Source organism: Dermacentor albipictus, chromosome 3 (genome assembly GCF_038994185.2).
Source record: "Dermacentor albipictus isolate Rhodes 1998 colony chromosome 3, USDA_Dalb.pri_finalv2, whole genome shotgun sequence".
Taxonomy (NCBI): Eukaryota; Metazoa; Arthropoda; class Arachnida; order Ixodida; family Ixodidae; genus Dermacentor; species Dermacentor albipictus.
Window position 1 is genome coordinate 130,652,470 of NC_091823.1, and position 20,776 is coordinate 130,673,245.

General features: G+C 47.4%; 1 protein-coding gene across 1 annotated transcript in view; it reads left to right on the plus strand.

Annotated features, from left to right (window-relative positions):
• The window catches only part of LOC135921136 (soluble guanylate cyclase 88E-like), a 131,386-nt gene that overhangs the window by 45,807 nt on the left and 64,803 nt on the right, over positions 1–20,776 (plus strand). The window contains exons 6-7 of the mRNA XM_065455458.2: positions 15,503–15,626; positions 17,185–17,269. Coding sequence (XP_065311530.2) covers positions 15,503–15,626; positions 17,185–17,269 — 209 coding nt within the window. The remainder of the gene's footprint in view (positions 1–15,502; positions 15,627–17,184; positions 17,270–20,776) is intronic.

Here is a 20,776-nt window from a genome sequence, read left to right on the forward strand (position 1 = left end):
ATAGTCGTAGCAAAATATGCCATTGCTTGGCATATTTGCATGAACTGGAACTTTGGAACAAGCACGAAAACTGAGATGAGGTAGCCGAAAGATTAAGAAACGAAACAGGATCCCGGGGATAGCGGCATTGCAATCTCTACGAACGTTTCCTCTTTCTAACGCTACCTCCTGTGCCTGAGACTCGGCGCTCAGTGCTCGCCCCGAGCGGACGTGCGCAACGAGAGCTCCGCCGAACTCTGAGAGCCCCCTGTCATCGCCGGGCGAACTTTGGCCCGCCGCACTGCGCCTCGCCTAAACACCGGCGGCCTCGGTCGGCCCCAACACAGGGCCCCCCGACACCGCGCCGCATTGCAGGCGCTTCGCCGCCGCCGCTGCCGTGCTCGGCATGGATCCGCCGCCCTCAACAGCTACGACTGCATCGCAGCCTGCGCAATCCACCACGCTGAACCCACAGGGCATGGACTTTGGTGACGCTTCGCAGGGAGCATTTACCTGCGTCACCCCTTCAGCACCACGGCAGGAAGAGGCCACCACCATAGTTGTGAAGCTGACAGATGGCTTCAACCTCTCCACAGTAACACCAGTCGAGTTGAGCCTCCAAATTCGTCGGGCGGCCCACCTTGCCAAGTTCGAGAGGCAGGACACAGTTGTGAAGATTCGAACTGCCCAAAACCTCATCGCCATCGACACGTACCGTGCATCGGCCACCACCAAACTGCTCGCCTTAAAGTCCGTGGATGTCTGCGGGAAATCACACCCTGTGAGTGCGTACTGCGCCAACGACCCACAGAACGCCCGCGCCGTCCTGCACGGTGTACCACTCTCCTTTTTGGAAGATGCAATACAGGAAGAACTCCTTATTCCGGGCCGAAAGGTCCTGTCCTTTCGGCGACTTGGCAAGACGGCGTCTCTCATCATCACGGTAGAGGGGCCTCAAATGCCAAAGAGCGCCATCCTGTTTTCAGCGGTCTACCGGCTTTACCCACCCAAGCCGAAATGCCTTCAGTGCTGGCATTGCTACAGCCTCAAACACAGATCTGATGTCTGCCCCAACGCCTCGACATATTCGTGCTGTAGATCTCGTGGGCAACATTTCCCCCCTGGAACTGACACGTCAACTACTCCTCACGAGTGCGATATGCGCTGCTGCAACTGCGGGGGTGACCACCCGGCTACGGACGCAAACTGCCCACACCGCCGCGCTGCAGAGGAGGCGCTTCGCCGACGCAAACCACCGACGCGGATCGATCCAGATCACCCAGCAGCCCATCACCTCCCACGACCGCCTACTCGAGAAGACTCCAGCGTGCCAACCAGCAGCCGGTTTTCGGCACTTGACACCGACCGCAGCCGTAGCCGTAGCCGCAGTCGCAACCAGAGTCAAAGTCACAACCGCAAGCCCAGTCAAAATGGGCCCAAAGAAAAACCGAAGCCCGCCTACAAGCAGAAGATAGACTTCAGACAGAGCCAGACAGCTAAACCACAAAGTGATCAACACGATCCGCGCCGTCCTTCGTGGCAGCAACTACCTAAACCCAAGCCTGCTGCTGACGACCATAACTGGCCTGCGCTACCCAACCAGCGACAGACGCAGTCTACGCCTTTAAAGGTGAGTGGTACAGCTCTCCCAGAAACTTCCCCCGCTCCGCAGCCCTCCCCATTGAGCTCAGACCTGCTGTCAGAGGAGTTAGATGCACGTATTCGTCGCATCGTGCAACAAGCGATCGAATCTACTATCGCAGCTATAATTACTGAACAGATACAACGCGCCATTCTGACCGCTCTAACCCCCTTGGCAAACCAATTTGCGCAAATTTCCACCCGCCTCCAACATATAGAGGACACTATGCACCCACACAAACGCCCCATCCCCCATAACCCTTCTAAATCACAACATGGCCACTAACTCTAGGCAAACACCTCCGATCCCAACCCCACCATCCCCATCTCTCACGATATGGCAATGGAACTGTCGTGGTTTCAGACGCAAGAAACAACATCTCCTGCAACATATGCTATTCATGAAAACAGAACCGGACATTCTTGTGTTGCAGGAGACCCACGGTGCCTTTCCCCTCACTGGCTATGAACATTTTGTTGCTCCTAGTATTACATACAAACAACGGGGCACGTCAGACCCACTCACTCCTACAGTGACGGTGACTTACGTCAAGAGCTCCTTGCCCACAGTCCAACTCGACACTACGCATATGAATAAATCGACTACTGAGCACGTGAGCACGAGGACAGACGTTCGTGGTCACAGTCTAGATATTTTAAACTGTTATTGGACGCCAAACCAAAATATCTGGCCGTTATCAAGCTACAACCCCTCCCAGCAACGCTTAACACCTCACCATACTGTCCTAATCCTCGGAGACTTCAACTGTCGACACCCCTGTTGGGGATATGACCAAACATCAGCGCTCGGCCGCAAGTTAGACACCTTCATGTCAAACTACAAAGTCTCTCTCCTAAACGACATTACCACTCCCACCAGACTGGGGAACTCACGTGAGAAGGACACAAACCCTGATCTCACTTGGTCAATCAGCCGCTACAACATTCAATGGGAGAATACCCGACACCCTGGGCAGCGATCACACTATTATAGAGCCGGCTTCCCTTGCGTACACAAAGGCCAAGTCGGACACCCCGCCACAAAACCATCTGTCTCGTTGACTGGAACAAGGCGCGTAAACGACTCGAACTGGATGAGATTGATGAGAACACTGACCCCACAGAATGGACAAACAATGTACTGCAGGTTGTGTCCCAACATGCTTCCCGCATTGCCGCCACAGAGGATCAACCCCAGGTCGACACTCACCTCTTAGCCCTCTGGGAACGACGCCGCAGACTGGTGAGCTGGTGGCGCCGTGCAAAGAATAATAGGACGCTCCACCAACGTATACACACCATAACTCAGGAGAGCCAGGAATACGCTGACCAACTGGCATCTCAACGGTGGTGGCAAACATGTGAAGACCTCAATGGCCAGCTTCACACACCTAGAGTATGGCAAATCTTTCGCACTCTCATGGGCCAAGCCAAACCTCGCTATGCCCTCCAACGATATCAAATGCAGACCGGTCGCTCCAAAGGAGAAATTATCCAAGAACTGCGAGAGACATTTAACCCGGAGTTCAACCCACCACCACTTGCACCCTTTCCGCAATCACCAACTAAGCCAGAAGGGATTGACTCCGCATTCACACTCCAGGAGCTGCGGTCAGCACTCATGCAGCTCCGACGAAATACGACTCCGGGTCCGGATCAGATAACATACACCATGCTCCGCAAATTGCCCGAAAACCACCAGAAGCACCTTATACACCTCATTAACCATGCATGGGAGACGGGGAACATTCCACAGAAATGGAAGGAAGCTTTAGTTATTTTCCTCCCCAAACCTGGCAAACCTCCCAACACTCTTAAAAACCTTCGACCGATATCCCTCACATCATGCGCGGGAAAATTGATGGAAAAGATCTCCCTGACGAGACTAGAATGGCACCTTGAGAGCCAGGGCCATCTCCCAGACACACTCATCGGCTTCCGCAGGCACGTATGCGCCCAAGACGTGGCTCTGCAAATTACCACAGATGTCTACGATCACCCTAGCTCGGCACAACTCCGGACAATTGTAGGCGTGGATATCAAACGTGCCTTCCATAACGTCCTGCACCAAGCCATCATTGACAACCTAGCAGCCACCAAACCCGGAGAACGCATGGTTCGCTACGTCTGCGGCTTCCTCAGTGCTAGGCAAGTGCGCTTCTTGGGTCCGGACACCCAGCCATCCATGTGCTTCCCTATAAACCGAGGGACGCCACAAGGTTCCATTCTGTCACCGACTCTCTTGAACTTGGCGATGAAGGACCTCCCCGGAAAGCTCAACCTCGTTACAGGTTTACGCCATGCAATATACGCTGATGACATCACACTTTGGTGTGCCACCGGAAACCCAGGCGAACAGGAAGCCACACTTCATACCGGCTTAGACATCGTCGACACCTACATACACCAGCTAGGCCTCACATGCTCCCCGGAAAAATCAGAGTACATCGTCGTACTGAATTCCTCTACGCGCAAAGGAGCTGCTGAATGCGCCCACATCACCTTGACTATGACCGGAGAACCTATCCCGCGCAGAAAATCCGTCCGCATCCTCGGATTTCTGTGGCAAGAGAATGGACGTAGTGCGGAGTGGCTACGGCGTATTCTCTATCAGGCAAGTCAGGTCATACACATGATGACACGCGTAAGCAAGCGCCACACAGGCCTGCGTGAACACGAACTCCGTAAAATTGCTGAGGCAGCAATCTACTCCCGAATCCTCTATTGCCTGCCATACGTTGCACTTACACGCACCCAGACCAAACGACTCGAGGCTTCTTTGCGATGATGTCACCGCATTGAAATGGGTGTTCCCAGGTACGCCCGTAGCATCGATGTTGAACGCGCAACCCTGCACAACACCTTGGATGTGAAGGTCCAAGCACACCGGGAGTCTCAGCATCTCCGTCTGAGCAGCTCGTCCCAAGGACGCGCCATCCTGCGAATGTTGGGACACGACACTTCACCCCTTCCACCTCTTTCCATCGACCCTCCACCATGGATAACTATCCCTCGAATCAAAGTCCCACCGATACCCCGGAATATGCACTCCGAACGCAACGCAGGCAGGCGACAGGCGCGGGCGACCCATCTAACTGACCCAGCGCATGACACCTACTATGTTGACGCCGCCTTCTCGCCGACCGCATCCAAGACGGCAGTCATCGGCCCTCAGGGTGACATCACTCGTTGGCATAGCGGAGTACCGTCTCCAACCGACGCCGAGATCCTTGCCATATCGGAAGCCATTACTATTCCCCCTCACTCCACGCCAACCATAACCGTTCGCTCAGACAGCCGGGAAGCCCTTCGTTCTTTCGCAAACAACCTACTTCCCCGTCATATTGGGGCATCCCTCGCGCTACACATGCAACAACATTCCTCACTACACGTCCTCTTGGAGTGGGTGCCGGGCCATCAGGGGATACAGGGAAATGAGCGTGCTCATTCCCTCGCTCGCGAGTCTAAAATACCGAGCGCTCCTATTCCATGGCCTGACACCTATTGCGCCAGAATGCACCGCGCTGAACACCGCAAGCAAAGCCGCGCTAGGCTCCGCGAACTGCGCTCGTCTGCATGTACCCTTCCGGCCCCCGATCCCTCCTTCACCCGCCGCGACAGTTCCCTAATTCGTCAGGCTCAAACTCTAACATTGGCGAATGACGCCATGCAACACATTATTGAACAACGCCGCGGCCACCCGGCATGCCCGGTGTGCGGCGGCTATCCCGACGTTCGCCACACGTACTGGACCTGCCCCCGTGCACAGTCCTCGCCTTACTATCTCCCCACCTCTTCCCTGAGCCCATCTATTCCTTACTGTTGGGAGAGCTGGACCACTCCGCCTGAACCCCACCGAGCCGCTTTTTGGTCGCTCCTTGTGCAACACATAAGGCACGTCCAGGGCGCCACCACACCCCCCGCTCCGGGTGCAACTACATGATCACATGGCACCGAAGCGGCGGACGGCACGGACGAAGAGCCGTTTAAAATAAAGTTTTATTCATTCATTCCTGTGCCTGAGGTTTCGGAACTGATCGCGGGGAATACTTTTTTTCTTGAAATCAATATGGCCTGCATGGCTGAGAAGATATCGGGAAAATATCATTCGTCCTACATTACGAAGTCTAAATTAACTTCGTGTAAGAGAGGAGCGCGAAACGCAGCCAAGTTCAAGTAGTTTCTATAGCAAATGGTCCGAACAAAGCTGAAAGGTGACCTTAATGTCGCTATCAGCAAGGTCGCCCTAAACCATTGTGTCGCCAAAGCGAGTCGGTCAGAATTCGAATTGATTCAACAATTTTGCAACAAAGGGAAGTTCGTGGACGCCAGAAAAACTGAGGGCGCGGTAAATGAGGGGCTTATAATGCGTTTGGTCTGATTCTGAGGTTACGAAGCGCCGGGCCATGCAATCACCGTGGCACGGCAGAATGAGAGCCACGATTTGGATTTTCACATTGTGGAAAGCTAGGATGTTAAACTACAAACTTCAATCAGGCCAACTGGTCATTTCTTTCACTAATCGAAGCACAGTTGTCAAAAATTTGCATTCCTTTGGCAGTGCGGTAGACTCCACCGATTAACCCCTTATTCTTGCTTTATATATCGGTAGGGGGTGAAAACAAATTCCTTATGTGAAGTTTAAAAACGAGTTATGCTAACTGCAAAACAGTGCTAATTTAGAAGTACACCGTTGGTTCTGTATTTATACTCACTTTTGCGGCTGATTTGTGTAGCAAATAAACGTCGTGACGGTCATGGACCCGACCCCGATCTCTGACATCACAGAAATCTTGGCGCTCTTCCCATAAAAGCTGACGCATGCATGATCCACAGAGTTGTTTTTTTTTTTCCACGGAGGTTCCGTTTCTCACTCAGCGCAGAAATAAACACGGCGACAAAAAATATACGCAGCAATCATGTCGAATAAGGCCGATGACTGGTACACAGCACCCCTTCGCAAAAGAAGAATGCGAGCTATTTACTGGCTTTCCCGGAGAGGAAAAGGAGTGGGAAGCTTAGCACAACGACCAAGGCCAAAGAACCGAGGGCGGCAGTTGTCAATGTTAGAGCGTATATCTATGGCTTCTACATCCCACTAGAGGCGGATACGGAGCCTCTCTGTTTATGGTTCCGTGCAGTGTGAGTTCATCAGGGCAAAACACAATAGTCGGTATGCATAACGGCTGGTAGAGCTTTATGTTCAGAAACGGCTGCTCGGTCATCTTGCACCATCAATTCTAATAGTTAAGAGAATATTACACCCCTATTGTGATGAACACAATTATATTTCGCGCAGCTGTTGTAGAACGACCTCGTCACTGCTGTAGCCAAGGAGAGTAGCAATGACATCGTTAATGTGCATTCTGTGATATTATTTGCGGTGTGGTGAGTGACCCTTGGGCGATTTACGCTTATTTTTTTCTTCGGGTGCAAAGTGCTGGAAAGGGCACCTCGATATAGGCGTGAGAGTGGATGCCTGTTAAGAGCATGGGCATACTTTGGTTCGGTCTCTTGGTGGAGCTTTTGGATACCGCGTCGTGCGACCGACGAAGAAATAACGCATTGACGTTTTTATATGACTATCGCCCGTGGCGTTCCCAGTGCGTAGCTGTGCGAACTCCTGATGTCTGAACTAGCCACTGAAGCGGCCCCATACCTACCGTACAGACCTTAGGAGATGTAGGAATATTTCATGTACGGGACCTAGTGCTGAGCACACACACAGAAAAAAAGGAAATGCTAGAAAACTTTACCCTCAAGTATACGGAAAGAAAGTATAATAGACACGTGCAGCGGCATGATGAAAGTTGCACAGTGAAAAAGACAGGCCGTAACAACAGTAAAAGAATTTTCCTCAAGCTGAAGTGAATCTCTCCAGCAGCAGGATAAGCATGCGCGTTGTGCACGGTGCATGTCGATCTAAAGTAGACTTCAATGGCTTGGTTTTAGCATGACACCGAAGGACATGACAGTGAGTTCCAGCGTAGGCTATATTGGTTTCTCTAGTACCACCCAAGTACTAGAAAGTAGCGGGGCTACCCTTTCGACGGAAAGTAAATTGAACAAGTTTTGAACGTCCTGCGGCCAGAAGCTGGAAGAGGCGGCCACCAGGAGGAAAGCGGAGGAGGACGGTGCAGCGGAAACATGAAGAGGAGTGCGGAGGAGGAGAGTATGGTGAGAGGGTTGCGAGGAAAGCGGAGTGCCACACGAGACATGCGCTACGGTGGCCACTAGGCCTGCAGCGAGCGCACTTGAAACAGAGCGCTGGCGTGGGTTTCGGACCCAGTGTGCCGCCGGCGTTAGAGAATGCGCTCCGCAAGTGCCACGTGTTCCCGTGTTCACGCTTTTTTAATAAAGAATGAGCGACGCAAGTGGTGGAAGTGCTTCGTCTGCCGCTGGTGCTGAACGAGCTGCCCGAGCAGACGCTCAGCGCCGCCGCCGAGAGGACCCTGCCGTTCAGTATCAAATTATTTGGCACAATATATATTGCGAATTCAAAACACATAAACGGCTGCGCTCAAAATTCGCATTATGGAGTACCGTAATCCTCGGTGAATTCTTTTTACAGCGAAGCTTTTAATGGCTACTTTGCCTACTATCGTGTCCGCGTGTTGGAAAAAATCCTGAAAATACTGCAATGCCGGTCCGACCCACGCAGATTTGACGCAGGCGTTAAGATCTACCCATAGGTGGGCCGATCCCGAAGATAGCAAGATATCGGGCCAACCCACGGTGGAAGTGGAGCAGACGAAAACTCGCCATGCGTGAGCCGATCTCATATACAATGCGATGCCGGGCCGACCCGTGTCGGAGGTGAAGTAGGCATTAAGCAATCCCCATACGTGGGCCGATCGCGAAGATAGTGCAGTGCCGGGTCGACCCGCGTCGGAAGTGAAGCAGGCGTTAAGCACTCCCCATACGTGGGCTGATACCGAAGATAGGGCAATGCCGGGCCGACCAGCGGCGGAGGTGCAGTAAACCATTAAGGGGCACATGCCTCTGCCTCATGCTTCATGCCTCATGCCTCTCGTCATTCCTCTTCACAGAGTGGAAGGGCACAGAGTTTTCTTTCTGCTCTACTACGGTACGACCGGTTTGTCATGTCATAAGTGCATGCTTTTGCTGTGGGAAAGGTTTCCATGTGTAAATTACAATAAAGTCGTGCGCTCATGTTTTACTAGGACAAAGCTGTTACAATAATCTACAAAAATGTTTCTGCATATTACAATGCATTGCTGTTACATCACACATTTCCCGCTTTGACACCACGACTGTTCGCTGTGCTGCAAAATAAATAAATAAAGACAGACGAAAAGTTACCATTTCTGCAAGAATTCGGCCATTGAAGTCGCGAAAAGCGCCTAACCACAGCCTCACCCGTCTACAATAATTTCATAACATTACCGTTAGAGCTGCGCAATTCTTTTTAACAGTTCACAAGGCCAGCTCAAGGTATAGAGAGGTGCCCGAAGTTACATACGCGCTAAGAATGCACGTTTATCAGCGGATGACAAGGAACTTGCCTAAAAACTGAATTGTTTTCCTGAGGAAATCCACTTTTGTTGCTCCCCGGAGGAAGAAAAGTACTCTAAACTGAGACCGTTCTGTTCAAATGTGGACCCTAGACTCCGTGAAGTGCGCATACATACCGCAAAGTCGGCTATTGTAAGTTGCATTAGAACTTTTTAGCCCACTTGTATTATAGAAATGTCATAAAATAAAATGTGCCTAAAATGTAGTAACCTAAGAGATGTTTTTCATTTGCTCAACCTTAATCGATTGTGCAGCGCTTTCTATTTAAGCATTAAAACGCGTTAATGGTATCATGCCATAAAGAACTTCGAGATAGTTCGAAACGTAGGGTAGTAAAAGAACAAGTATTTAATAATAAAAAATTTGTTTTTTTACTGTTCATTGAAAGGACACTGCAAGTGTTTTGCATAGATTATGCTGAATCCAGACTCGTGAAAGTTTATTAGCATAGCGCTCTTTCAGACACAGTTTTGCTAGCTGAGGCATAAACGATTTCCAAATAAACATCCATGCGATATGCTGCATATATATGTCAGTCACCAAAAGGCTTGTCAGTCAACTGATCTTCCATTAAGAAAAAAAAAGAAAAAATCGCCAGAATTACATTTGGTTTAGAAGCAACAATTTTCCAAGCTATACGTACACAACGATGGCACATATTCAGTGCAGAAGACGGGACAAGGACAATCGCATGCGCTTGTCCTTTTTTTCAGGCTATACCTTCGTCCTGTATTTGACGTAATAATCCGACATGAGAAGTGAAGCGGACGCGCCTCTTGTTTTCGGTATTTGAAAAACCTTTGAAAATTACGCGGGTTGTTGACTACACCGTGGAGTGTTCGCCATTACGACACTGTCATCGTGTCTGCTCTCCGAGACGGCAGGATGGCTCCGTTTGACACCCGGGGTTCAATGTAGTACAGCAGATGCGCCTCGTGTTTTCGGTGACAGCTCGAAGATGACGGCGACGACCCATGCGCTGATTGCGAGAGGGCTCGTGCTGTTCCCTGCTACTAGACTGCTGCTAGACTGATGATCACTTTTGTAACTGAAACTCACTACAGATGCACCATGACGAATAGTAAAGCAGCACAAACATGTTTACTTTTCATCTATGTCCTTCATGCTGTTTGTTTACTGCTGATCTACCATACCTGATGTCGAAAGGACTAACCCAAGCTTCCATTCTCATATCCACAAACTGCCAACTAGCCGAAGCTTTCACGTCACCCCAGTAGTCTGCAGCAAATCTCCAATCGCGCAGACGCTGTCCCCAGAAAACAACAAAGACGAGCTTCTCTGACGACAGAACGGATATTTCGTGCAGTGCAGTCAGGCCGAGAAGCCTGGTAAAGTGTCCCCATACGTCCGCAAACGTGGCTTAGAAGACCTTGGCCCCGCGATTGTCGCGACGCCCGCGATGTGGTAGGACTTCGGCGTTGAGGCTAAAGGTCATCGAGTGCCGTCCGTTGGCATTTAATCAACAGAACAGGCGGAGCCTTGGAGCCTGTTCAATTTCTTTGTTTGTTCGCTTGCTTGTTCGTTTGCTCATTTCTTCCTTATTCTTATTTTGTTTCGCTTCCGCGGCGACGATGCATTAATGCTGAGAGCCGCGGCGGATTCGGCGCGAATCGCGAGGCCCCTGACAGCCGAGCATTTAGCCATCGCGGATGGTAAGAGCAGATTCTCGGTGTTTGTGTGTTGAAGTACGAGTGTCGAGGCCCGAACGCTTTCTTTATGCGGCGTCGTGGGAATCGGGGCAATCTAAAATAGATGAAGCCGCGTAGTGTGTTTCTCATTCCTTTTTTCGACGCACGTATAAGAAAAAGGAATACTTTCGTTTCGAGGAATCGGTGATCACCTAATTTACTGAACAATGGCTGTATAGTATAAAGCTAATACATTCGGGTAGCGACGCCCCATTTTGTATGTTTTTTTTTGTTCTTACCCACTTTCATCTGTGACGGAAATTGTGTCAGTCTGAAATGAACGCGGGCCGACACGAGAATGAACTTTAGCGAAGTCCTATCTCGGTGTCCATGAATCTTGACGAGACCACTAACGTGCCGTCGCGGAAACACAAGTAGTGAAAGCAGAAAAAAAAAAAGAGGGCACTGTAGTTGGAGTTAGTCGTCATTTTATGGCGCAAGCGGGAAGTAGCGCTTCCAGCACGGCTGAAATGAGCTCGGTTAAGCTGCCCTAATTTAACTCCGACTCGGTCAATCGTAATGTCCGTCACGTGCCGCGTCATCAGACCTTAGCAGCGAAATTGATTGCGTAAGCGGACACGGTTGTAATCTGTAGGAAAGTGAAACTGACTCGACGTGGCCAGTAAATGAAAGCGGTCGTGGCGCTGACACTACTGCCATTATTTTCGGTGTTATTCCTACCCCGTTTCAGTGAAGTCATTTTAAATCGTGGCGCAAAACGTGTTCCTGTGACTCGGATGAAATTATAGGCTAAACGTGGTAGAAACCAGCTGCTAAACGAAGCTAAAAACAAAAACAAAAAAGCGCCCATGCAATTTTTATTATTCAGTCACTCGCCTTCGATCATTAGCTGTATGTTATCGTCAGTTCAGTAAGCCTCTTCCATACATTCCTGCTATAAGCTTAGTAGAAACGCTTGAAGAATCGTGATTGTTTGCTTGATTGCACCTCACCCGCAAAACACTGTTGTATGCTCCTATGCAGCTGCCGTTGCAGCTACCAGAGCTGGCTATTGCAAGCACCTGTAGAGAATCACGCTGTGCAATCGGGGTAATCTCCTTGATGAGAAACCATGCAGGCATGTGCCCTCTCACCGGTTATCAATGTTGCGAGTCGTCACCATCAGCTAAACTACCAAGAGTGGATGAGCATCTCGTCAACATTACGTGGTCGGGGGTCACGGGCGGTGCCGTGACATTAAAATAAAGGAGCGGTTGTCTCAATCAGGTGTAGATTTGTCGTCTAGGAAAGTGGGTGTAGGGGGGAAAGCTCAGGAAAAAAGAACTTGCACGGACAGTAGAATATGCACGTATTCAAGCTTGTTCAACATTTTATTGATTGAAGCAGCTAGCTGACATATGCCGTTTTTCAGCGGTTACATATACAAAGAGGGAACGCGTTGACTTTTATTAGGAAACGATGAATTACTTATTGTCTCTATAAGTATTTTTATTATTTACACATACTGCCATCTCATTGCGTAACATCGCATTTGCAGGCACAAAAAGTGTTTATTGTCCATTCTTTTAAGAGAGATTCTGGGGAGAAACGCGGATCCAACCACTTCACTAATTTGCACCCCCACGATATACAATCAAGATAAAGGCAACACTCATGGCAAACAAACAGCACAATCGACGCAATGAGTAGTATGTAGGTAATTTATAATACAAACAGGCACTCTGGGCATGCCGACTCATGATCGAACTTCTCTACTTTAGGCGTCCTGTGGGAAACAGCGTTTCGAGGAAATTTATGAGATATTTCTTCAATACCATAGATTACGCAGGCGTGGTTTCTTTCAACGAGAAAAAAAAGCAGTGGCGATGGTCGTAGGCACAGTATTCATGTTCTTTAATGTAAAACAACGTAAGTGTGCGAGTGCGGGCATCCAGCCATCTTTTTACTTTAGAAGGAAGAAAAATATATTTACTTGGTTTAATTGTATATTGAATTAAAACACCTCAATAACAAAGGGAGAAAAACAACAAAAAACTATACGCTGGTTCTGTACTCAGAGCTACACTTGAAACGGCAACTTCATATATGTGCAGGTACACATACACGTAGCCAGACGAAAAGGACTCTGCGAAAATGTTTGGGTCCCTAGTTGTACCACGCTTTTCTGTTTCACTATGGCTTGTTTTTTCTTTCGTCGTGTAGCACTTGCGTTGCTTTTGCGTCCATGCCTATGAAACTAAGCGATTTACCGCAACTCTCTGTTTTTTTCTATTTTCTAACCGTCTTCGCCAATGGCGGCATAAGAAGGCTACTTATTGTCTTTTCTTTGCCGTTTACCACGGCGCGTTTGTCTCGTTTATTTTGAACACATTTCGACAACATTGCTGCGCTATTTTTGTAGTAGCCTCATTGTACCGAATAATGACCACACTTATTGGCAGAGTATATTGCGCACAAATAGAGGGACAGAAACTTGTGATACGTCAGACACAAGCACAGTGTGTATCTATCTGTCTGCAGTTGTGTCGGTTACTTCCAGTGTTGAATCAAAGCTTTCTTTGCCTTTTCCCCGGGATTTGCCATTCGTCTTCGTTTCCTCGGCGGAGATAATTCTGGAGTAGTTGTAGAAAACATGCGCCACCGGGTACGTGTCCAAATATAAAATTGCAGCCGGGTTCTGCGCTATCTGTTGTAGAAAACGTGGATAACTGGGAATGATGCCTGAATAGAATACTGCGGCGCTGACCATCTACAACTGGGTATAAGTTCCGCGGGTTGTGTTCCTATTCTTGCCCAATCTGCCAGACTGTTCATGCCAATCAATGAAACCCTGTATATATATGCACCAACCTGTCCTACTTCTCTGTGTCCATACACCTCTCATTAACCTTCTTTTCTCTGCAAGCATCACACATCGCCTTCATCCTCGTGACGCAGACAGAAAATAGCTACAGGCGACACGGCTGGGCTCTACTCGTGCTTTACTGCTCTACCTACTGTTCTACTCTATTGCACTACTGGTGCTACCTCGTTAACTGAAACAGGCAACACTTCATGAATATTTAAGAATGGCATTACTCTTGCATGTTTGTTTTTGTTCTAATTTTGTGCTTGAAAACCAACCCGTTCGGACTGCACTGCCCAAATTGCTGATAACAGCCCGCAGCAAATACTTTACGAATAATTATATTCATTAGGTTGCTCCTAGCCAACTAGACAAGCAGCGTTTTTCACAAGCAACCACGCAGATAACAATACTAGCTATTAAAGAATAAATAGGCATCTTTAACTGTTTGAAGCGGGTGAGTGTGCGACTTGATTTGAGGCCAGTGGTCGAACGGCCTTTTCATGGGGATGGGACGAGGGTCCGAAGATACTCAGTGCTCCATGAACTGATAGAGGTACAGAGGGCATAAACAGCCCACGTTGACCGCTTGCGCGGGAAGCGTTGCTGGGATCGCGAAAGGGATAGCTCATACGACAGTAGGTTACTAAACATAGAACGCCTGGGTGATAGACACGTAACGAGGTTGTTGACTTCATCGCGTGTTTCCATTCCTCTTGCTTCCGAGACAAAAACAGTATTTTGCAACGAAGCTGCTACTGGCGTTTCTATACATGTGGTGGAGGATGAATGCCGACTAAATTTTCTTGAGGGAACCATTGAAGTTAAAGCAATCAAAATTGACAGAGAAAAAGCGTTCTTTAAGTGTGTCTTGTGGGCAAAGGGTGTAAAGTAATGATGTTCACTGTGGCACATTAGCAAACTCCTGTAAATTATGTCTTGAAGCCCTCAACGCTGTGTCCTCCAGAAACGTGGGCCGTATCAAGGTGACACTGAATAGCAGTAAAATGAGCCTTGAGACAAATATGTTATGGGTATTTCATTGTATGTGCTATGGTTGGTGCCACCAAAAATATCAAATTGGTGCGGTATGCCGCTCTCGACAGTAGTCTGCGTAGTGAAATATTTGTAATTTCCGAAACACATAACCAATGGAAACTAGCCTTCGTAGAAATGTCATTTGTGTAGAAAAACATGTATTCTGTGGATGCATTCTACGCTTTAAAGTAACGCTCAAAGAAAGAGGTAAAATTTACTACTTTTGCTGTAAATTAGCACTCAGTAATTCTGCTTTAAACTTTGAATGCGGGGGATGCGTTGCTGTTATAGAACAAAACAGTGAAGCATTTTCTGTAATCCGGTGGTGTCACTTGTCAGCTTCAGCTGCAAGCAGTTGCATGCGCACATCACCGGAAGTGCCTACGCGTAAAGCTGTGTCTTGTCAAGGAGCCGGTCAAGAGATGGACGGGGTTTTAAAAAAAAAATTACAGTCTTATGCGGCTATTTGCCGCGAAAATTCTGCTAGCTTGTGGAGACGACAGGGCTTCCGGTGTGCTCAATTCTATAGAATAAGCACGCCTATAGTACTTTCGTTTAGAATGAGCATACCGGATGCCACGACATCTTTGACTGCATATTACTAGTAATTTCCTATTGATTCTGCAAGTGCTGAGAAGCCAGATGGCTCTCTAATTTTTAGACTGAGTTGCAGTTTTCTATACCAGCGAATAAAAACAAATTGTTCTGACTTCTTTCGTGGTAGCCGTGATGCATGGTATGCATTTGATTGTGATCAAGATATAATGTCGACCACCGGAACAACAATTTGCAGATCATGGGCCACACGAACAACGTGTTCGAGCTCACTTCCCTAGAGGCGGTGCGAGCCCGGTGCAACCTGGACAGCAACACAGACAACGTGTCACAATGTGATTTCAGCGAGAACGGTGAATTCAGTAAGTCCCTGCTCCCAAGCAACAGTAATAAACGTTAGTTAAGCTGGTATACTGGGAAAATGAGTAACGCTGACAGTACAAAGGCAACAATAAAGTACAACCCACAGCGTGTCGTTCTTACGTGTGTTGTTGGGTTTTTAGGGACACTCAGTTGTCACAATTCCTGCTCCCGATCTGAGGGAACTACGCAAGCTTTACATATATGCTGTCCTTATGTTCAGTATTTTGCAGGTACATATAACAGCTTTTTTTCATAAGAGGCTGTTTGACAAAGACGCGTGCACAAGAAGGCACACGTCGATCAGGCAGTGAGATAGCTATGGCTGGCAATCCTGAAACTTATGAAACATGTTTTGCATGTCTCTGCTAGTTGTTTGCAATATGACTTCGCAGAAAACGAAGGTGGTAGGCTTGAAAAGGACGTTCATAAGGTTAACTCATTTTGCCCGATGAGCAAGCTTTGTTAACGGTGCAAAATTTCAGTGTCATTGAATGCAGTAGAATCAGCGTGGAAAACCATGATGCGACTCAGAACGCAAAACATCATGGCAGTGCGGCTGGCTACACAGCTCTGGTGTACTGTTTAGAAACTCTGAGCACTTTTCTGGTGGCGTCCGCGCAATGCAGCTATTCTATATTTACATATATATACATAATCTCACAACTTCAGCTTTATCCCCAATTACAAATGCAGGTTCTATCATCACAAAATTTTGGAAGACTTGCTTTTGTATGATATTACCAGGCTGATTCGTAATACGTTGTTTAGAGTAGTTGCAAATGAGCATTAGGTTTCAGTGTGTGCTTCGCTCATATCAGAACCAACAGGCATTGTAAACTGTGATGGGAAATTAGGACAGAGAGGGCTCGACAAAGCTCCCTAAATTTACATCACAAACGTTGCCAAATTGCATTTATTGTTTCTGGACATGTTTCCGTAAGCTGCGAAAGCCGCAGGCAGAGTTCTTCAGCTGATACTTTAAAACCATACCATTTGGTCAAGTGTTGCTTTCAATGCCATACAAAAATATTCAGTATACAAAAGAAAAGTGGGGCTTCGAGAATTGTTGAATAAATATTCACGAATTGTTTGGACAGGAAACGGTATAATTTCAACGCGGATATCGGTTCTGTGCTGAGGGTTATGCTGAGTATTTGGGTCACTAAACTCTGACATTAAGTTTGGTATTGACGTAATAGTTCTGCCGAAGCCCTCAAGGCAGAGATAAGTAATTAATAAATTGAAAATGGGACATCCAACGAAATGTAGCAAATTTCTACAAAGGAAATCCATACGGGTTCCTCGAAAAAAAAAAGCCTCGCAGTTGAAGAAAAATTTGTCCTGATCTGGGACTCGTACTAGGGACTACCACCTTTCCGGGGCAGTCGCTCTACCATGTTAGCTAACCAGACGGCTAGCAGTTGGCAGGGCGAAGTCGAATTTTTTCAACAACTCGAAGAAAAGGCAAGCGTTTGGCGTAATTTGTAGCAATTTGCAACGTTAGGTTGGATGTCCGATTTCATTTATTAATTTGGGTATTATGCTCGCTCTTTACAGATTACGAAGACGCATTGCTGCATCTAAAGGGACAGATGATGTACATGGATGAATGGAAAAGCATGGTCTATCTAGCGACACCAGTGTGAGTTGCACAGCAAAGGTGGTGTTTGCTCAAATTTCGACTGCCGAAATTGGTGTTTACAGATGCGGGGAAATTCCGGATCTTGAACGAAAGAAGAAAGCTTGAACTTTTGCCGCACATTGGCACTGGGCGTTGTTTGAATGTTTCTTTCTTCATATTTTTTGCATGTTGTCCGTCTATATGATGATTGGCTGATAAAGGAAACTAGTTATAGTCTTCTCGACACAAACGTAAATTTATTTCCATCGAAGCATTGAACACATGGTGGTTGAATTCATCAGGCGCTTGTGTCTTCAAAGTGCAGGTTTCCCCGGATATTGCATAAATAACACAAATGTCTTGTTTCGAAAACGCAAAGTGAGTTTTGGATATGAAAAGAACAATAGTCAAAAGTACAGTAGTCACACCGGGCCCTTTCCAACGAGAACCGACAAAAGCAGACCATCGAGGCGGAAGCCTGGATAACTGGAAATTTGAATATTGAAAAGAAAGGAAATTTGCAATATGCAGGCGATTGTATGGGATATCTATAGAGCTGTTCATGGGGAAATGTGTCAAAGGGCTTGTTTATTAAAGTGGTGGCAAAGGTTCGACAGGTCAAAGAAAATATTATTCGATGAAAATGAATCGCCCTAAAGAAAACGAATATATTTAAATATTAACTGGCACATAGTGGGCTTGAGATGTACAAACAACACAATAAATAGATTATGGGCTTCCTACCGGATCGGCAAGTTGGGGCAGCCATGAATGTTGCAGCCGTCAATTATAGTCTCGCCCAATGGCACTTTTGGCCCATAAAGGAGTAAGCGCCTTGATTAGAACGTGAGCCCTACGTACCTTTCGATGATATTGGCAGCGGTACCTAAAGACAGCCGTCACGCTCAAGACAACACGTTCTTGAAGAAATAATCTCTGCAGTGTGGCAAAAATTAATATGGCGTACCAAAATATATGCAAAATGTATTTCTTTGGCCTCATTATATATCATCATCTCGGTGTGCTCAGTGATGAAACACACACTATACCGCTTATAGTTCAATATGATGCCTTTGCGTGAGCTACCATAGCCTCACCGCAGGCAGTTCCTCAATCGACAAGAGATAGGGTTCTGTACGTCATCGATGTGGTGCTAGAAAGAAAAAAAAACAGTAAGAAGAATACCACGAGATTCAATGTCCGATATGCAATCCGAATATAAATGGGACTAATGGGCCCAGAAGTTTGTTTTAGATCACAAATTAAGTATTGTCGCATTACGTTTACCATTACGTTTACGTTCTTAGTTTGCATGATGCTTGAGTGCCTGCACATATCATAGATACGATAAAAATCAAAGGTAATCTTGGACACGGTGAGCCACAATTCTCTTGAAATTGACGCGGTTTTGCGAGCAATAAAAGCGTGAAAACTGCATCAGCCATAAAGATGGTATGGCATGAATAACTTTATTGGGTCCTGAAGGTAAACCCTAGGTTGACGCGGGCCGCTCCCACGTTGAGACTGTCAGGCCGAGCCCTTCAGCCACATCGCGGGCCTTCTGGATTGCCCGTAATTGGTCAGAGAGTGATTCACTGTGTAGCATTTGCCGCCACCATTCGTGTTCCTTGTCACAGTCTGTGAAGACCGCGAAGCACTGCCAAAGCACGTGGTCAAGAGTAATGGCGCCATTGCACTTATTACAGCTCGTTTGAATTTCCCTCTCCGCATAGATCCTGTTAATAATATCTGGACTTGAGTATCTTCTTGTCTGTAGCAAACATAATGTGACCGCTTGGGCTCTGCAAAGCTTACCGTGTGGCAATGGGTATTCCCTTCTGCTTAAATAATAGTGCTTCGTGATTTCCTTATATGTTAATAATCGATCCCTGTGTTCCCCGGGTCAAGTGTAAGTTGCTCGGTCTTGAAGAGCTCGGCTAGAAAGTCCTCGTGCTGCTTCATTTGCCACCTCATTGAGGTTTCCCCGAGCTCCGTCTACCACCCCCAGATGTGCAGGAAACCAGCGGATTTCAATCCTCTCACTGTTGACCTTCTCTAGAATTCTTGTTGCTATCCGTGTCACATATCCGTTAGTAAAGTTGCGTGTGGCTGTTCTAGAGTCACTGTAAATATGTGTCCACCGATTAGCCCGGATGGCTAACGGGATTGCTACTTGTTCTGCTACTGTTGGGTCCTTGGTATAGACGGTGATGGCATCCCGTATATCACCTTGAGTGTCTACAACAACGTAGGTATACGCATCCTTATTTTTAACTCAGGCAGCGTCAACGAACACCGCCTGCTGCTTATGTCAATCTATGTCTTGAAGGAGTGCCTTCGCCCTGGCCTTCCGTCTCTCGAGGTTATGTGTCGGGTGCATGTTCCCAGGAAACGGGGTCGTCTTTATTGTTTCTCGTAGTCCCGCTTGCAATTCTGTTAATAATTCTTGTTCATTGGTGTGGTTGTTAATTTCTACGCCAATTTCTTCAAGTAGCGCCCTCCCAGGTGGTGTCCCCATTAGTCTCTCCTGGTGGGCCACCTGTTGAGCCTCAGCTATCTCTTCTAGTGTGTTATGCAGCCCTAGGTGCGATAAGCTATCATTCACCGTGCTGATGGGAAGTCCTAGTGCAGTTTTTATAAGTCGTCTGATTAAAGCGTTCAGCTTGTTCTTATCAGCCTGTGTCCATTGTAGCATGCCTGCCACGTACGAGAAGTGGCAAAAGGCGAATGCATCTACCAATCTTATGGCACTGTCTTCTCCTAGACCCCTTATGCTTGTTAGTAATTCTACGCAGAAGCCTAATGACTTCTTCTGATTTGTTAGAGATATGTTGTATGATCCTGCAATTAGATCCATTCGCTTGCAGGAGAAGTCCTAGCACTCTAATAGTTTCTACCTCCCTGATTGGTTCTCCATTCTTGGTGTATATGTCAATGCGGGGTTCTTTTTCTGGGATATATCCGTTCGGCTTGCGCCCACGCTTACTGTTGCGTAGTACCAATAGTACTTATAGGACCAATAGATCTGAGTTTACATTTTGGGTGTATTGCTTATTGTGTAACATTGGAGAAGACATGCACAGAGAATGCCGCTTCTAGTTCATAGAGTGGCCAAACATAAAAAACATTTAAACGCCATCTGATTATATTCCATGCCTTAATAGTCATTAGTATCGGTCACATGATGTTCATGTATTGAAAGTCAATATGAACAGCATTCAGATGATTCTCGTCACAACTGCGCAGAAGTTAAATATCACTTGCTCTTCACACACCTGATAATATTGGCCGAAAAAACAAGAAAATATCAGATGACTGCTTGAGATTCAGGGCTATTCTTGCATAATGCCTGGTATGATGGTGTAGCAATTTTAGTGATTTTGCAGCTGGATTTTGTCACTTTCTTGTAGGCCTGGCGAAAATGTTTTAGCTTAGCGACTGGCAAATTTCTTTGGCGACGTCACCGAAAAGCTCGCAGCAGTTCAGTGACGTCGGCGTTAGGAAAACTTATTCATAAGTAGCTTTCCA